At 42.0% G+C, this 4292-nt stretch overlaps 1 protein-coding gene across 4 annotated transcripts in view; it reads left to right on the forward strand.

Annotated features, from left to right (window-relative positions):
- The window catches only part of LOC143292558 (advillin-like), a 109238-nt gene extending 105166 nt beyond the window's left edge, over positions 1-4072 (forward strand). For all 4 annotated transcript variants that reach the window (XM_076602965.1, XM_076602968.1, XM_076602969.1 and 1 more), the window contains exon 28: positions 2363-4072. In XM_076602965.1, the coding sequence (XP_076459080.1) occupies positions 2363-2476 (114 nt within the window). In that variant the 3' untranslated portion in view covers positions 2477-4072. The remainder of the gene's footprint in view (positions 1-2362) is intronic.
- The last annotated feature ends 220 nt before the right edge of the window (positions 4073-4292 follow it).

Raw genomic sequence — 4292 nt, forward strand, 5'->3', positions numbered from 1 at the left:
TCAAAAGATCAATTTTAGCAGTGAAGTGAAGTGAATTTAATGGCCTGACATTGGAGTCGTGAATCCATTGTAGAACTAATACCTGTGCAAGCTGTGTTGGACAAAATCCCATAGTGTTCGTACTTGGCTTTCATTGGTGCTGTTGCTGGCGGAGAGAATACCTATATAGTGTGGTGAGGGAATGTGGTGGGAGTGGGCAGAAGGGGGGGAGAAATGATGGGGCATTATGGTGCATCGAAATCACCAACCAATTGTGTAGCAAAAATTATGGCGTGTGGGCAGAAACCCAGCGGAGCAGAAAACCTTCAGAGTAGGGTGAGGATGGGCAAAAAGAGTATAAGTGGTGTATGGAGAATAACTGTCAACTGGTTGTGGGCGTCCTGTCATAGTGTGTCGAGGCGGAAATACCTGTCCATATGATTAAGTCTGGGCAAAAATACGTCTTCACTCGTTTTTTTGTGCTGAATCCTGTCAAGGTCATTGGTGGGCCACATAGCAATTCATATGTATTTGTAAAATACTATATAGTAGTTTATTGGCAATAATACTTCATAATGTGTTTTAGAACATCCAGTCCTAGTGTGTAGTTGTGTGGGCAAATACCTGTCCTAATGGGTTGTGCTGGTCGCCTGCATATGTCGTTCCAACCCTTATTTGTGTTTGCCATCCTCATCCGGTTGTTCCACCCCCAAAAACCGAAGGAGGATGTGAGCATTAGCATAGGTCGTTGTATTGCTGGCAATACCATACAAATGTGGGGTTTTTTGTTTTGTTTTTGTTTTGTTGTTGTAGTTGTGTGTTTTTTGAGGAAAAGTCAGCATATCGTTGTGATTTGTGCAGAATAAGTAATATTGTGAGTTTGCTTGGATTTCTGTGCTTTTGGCAGGAAAACCTGTACATGTGTTTGACGAAACACACCAGCAAAGATGAAAGGCGGCAAGAAACCACACACACATCAACAACAGAAACACCTTACCAAAGAAGAAATGGCAAAAAAACAAAAACAAATATTACTAGCAAAAACCTCCACACATGTCGTCAAAGACAAACCTGTATATATATGCATATATAGAATCCTTCATAGATGTGTATATGCAGTAAATACTGATCATATATATAAATAGTTTCAAAGCCGAAAAAAATAACCAAAACAACAAAAACAACTAAAAACATATAGTCAGATGTGTAAATTACCGTCACTCACCGTGGCAAAACAAACCCGCATATTGTCCTGTCAGAAAACCCTATTTGTGTGGTTATGTGCATTTAAGTGAATTTACACTGGCCAAACATTGAGAGTCTGTATTTTGTAAGAGCAGAAATACCTGTCATGGTGTGTGTTGTGTGAGCAGAAATACCTGTCATAGTGTGTGTGATGTGTGGGCAGAAATACCTGTCATAGTGTGTTGTTTGGGCGGAAATACCTGTCATAGTGTGTGTTGTGTGGGCAGAAATACCTGTCATAGTGTGTGTTGTGTGGGCAGAAATACCTGTCATAGTGTGTGTTGTGTGGGCGGAAATACCTGTCATAGTGTGTGTTGTGTGGGCAGAAATACTTGTCATATTGTGTGTTGTGTGGGCGGAAATACCTGTCATAGTGTGTGTTGTGTGGGCAGAAATACCTGTCATAGTGTGTGTTGCGTAGGCGGAAATACCTGTCATAGTGTGTGTTGCGTGGGCAGAGATACCTGTCATAGTGTGTTGTGTGGGCAGAAATACCTGTCATAGTGTGTGTTGTGTGGGCAGAAATACCTGCGATAATGTGTGTAGTGTGGGCAGAAATGCCTGTCATAGTGTGTGATGTGTGGGCAGAAATACCTGTCATAGTGTGTGTTGTGTGGGCAGAAATGCCTGTCATAGTGTGTGTTGTGGTGGGCAGAAATACCTGCCATAATGTGTGTTGTGTGGGCAGAAATACCTGTCATAGTGTGTGATGTGTGAGCAGAAATACCTGTCATAGTGTGTGTTGTATGCCTGTCATAGTGTGTGTTGTGTGGGCAGAAACCTGTCATAGTGTGTGTTGCGTGGGCAGAGATACCTGTCATAGTGTGTGTTGTGTGGGCAGAAATACCTGTCATAGTGTGTGTTGTGTGGGCAGAAATACCTGTCATAGTGTGTGTTGTGTGGGCGGAAATACCTGTCATAGTGTGTGTTGTGTGGGCAGAAATACCTGTCATAGTGTGTGTTGTGTGGGCGGAAATACCTGTCATAGTGTGTGTTGTGTGGGCAGAAATACCTGTCATAGTGTGTGTTGTGTGGGCAGAAATACCTGTCATAGTGTGTGTTGTGTGGGCAGAAATACCTGTCATAGTGTGTGTTGTGTGGGCGGAAATACCTGTCATAGTGTGTGTTGTGTGGGCAGAAATACCTGTCGGACGCAGACTTCGAGGCCGTGTTCGGCATGTCCCGTGTTGACTACCTGGAGCTAAGGCCATGGAAACAAATACAGCTCAAGAAGAAAGTGGGGCTGTTTTGATGGACCCCCCCCCCCCAACACACACACACACACACACACACACACACGAAAACGTTTCAGAAAAAATACATCTCGACAGTTTCTTTTCACATGGGCTTTCAAAGAACAGTCGTATGGTTTGCTTGAAAACAACGACAGTAAAAACAACAACAACAAAGAAAATGGACGGAGCAATCCAGAAACTGGAATACAGACAAAAACAACTGAAAAACAACAACAACAGCAACAAACAAACAAAAAACAAAAACAAACTCGGACCAAAAACAACACCAAAAAACATTCCCATAGCTGTCCAGTCTTATTTTCAAATGAAACAATTTGGGGAGCAACATCGAAACGAAAAAGAAAAGGAAGAAAGAAAAAAAAGAAGAAATATTCCAAAAACATTTGTGAACCTCTTGGAATGCTGACCCAGACAACTTGTGGGAAAAAAAACAACAACAACTAAAAATGATTATTCCAACAAGCTGTTAACTCTCTCCATACGAACGGCGAGAGAGACGACGTTAACAGCGTTTCACCCCAATTACCACCATCAAAATATTGCAAGCGGAAGGCTCTTATACTGAAGAGGTGAATGTTACAAAGAATACCACAATTCTGACGACGGAAGCTAAAGGTTGGGTCATTGAGACACCCACTGGACATCCGAGGGGTCTGTGTAGAGGAGAAGAGAGGACTGGCCGTACTGAGTGAGTTAAACCATGCCATAGACACAACATCATAACAGCCGTGGATGTAGTTCCCCTCACGGTTCGGGTTATCGGAAAGTTACGGTGTCCTTGGGCACTGTCTCCACACTACTACCTAAGGTGATACTCATGGGGACACTATGTGATCATTCCGTCTGCTTGTCATGAAAGAAAGAAAGGACAGAGACAGGCACAACGAAAGAAATAAAGAGAGACCGAGAAAAAAAGACAGAATGACTGTCTGACACAAGGGAAAAATTATAGAGATCGAAGAAAGAACCATTTTCTTTGCCAAGCGTATCGAATTATAGGACAGAGAAAGCCGGAAGTGACATAGGCGGCGTAATTTTGGCACAGGCGACCGAGGGGAGATAACTATCATTTCTTCCATATGGACTTCTCGTTTGATTTTGCTATGCATTATTAACTCCTTTAACGCAATTTAATGGAAGCAGTTTTATCAACAACCACAAAACGTTAACATTTTGGCAACATATTGGCATTTTCGCTTTTTTCTTTTTTTTCTTTCTGGTCTTCTGCTGGTTTCGAAATATCTGTATCATCGTCAGCATAGTACAGCTGTAGAAGATCTCCAACAGAGAGTCTTCACTGGGTGCATGGTTACCGTCATTGCAAGGTTTGCTGTTCATACAAACCTCGCCATTGCTCACTCCTACACCTACACTCCAGCGCGTCTTTATGAAGTCATTTTCAGAATGACTGAAGTGTCTTTTTTTAAAATTCTTGCATATATGTTTTTCTTACTGCCACATTGTTCTGTGATTATACATATTTTTTTACAAGACAGAGTATTTTTAGCCTTCTTACGAGTAATTCTCTGTCTCTCTCTGTCTCTGTCTGTGCCTCTCTCTCTCTCTCTCTCTCTCTCTCTCTCTCTCTCTCTCTCTCTCTCTCTCTTTCAAGAGGCTCAGCGTGTATGTCACATAATATATACCAATGTCAATATGCGACTCACACATTCTACTGTATATAACCTTTTTAAGGGGCTGTGCTCTATTTGAAAATACCACCTTAGCCTCGATCAATAAAAAAAACCAACAACAACCTCGGTCTCAGTATCTTGCTCTCTCTTTAGTCTTCCGCTGTTTCCTTTCTTAAAATCT

Source organism: Babylonia areolata, chromosome 18 (assembly GCF_041734735.1).
Source record: "Babylonia areolata isolate BAREFJ2019XMU chromosome 18, ASM4173473v1, whole genome shotgun sequence".
Taxonomy (NCBI): domain Eukaryota; kingdom Metazoa; phylum Mollusca; class Gastropoda; order Neogastropoda; family Buccinidae; genus Babylonia; species Babylonia areolata.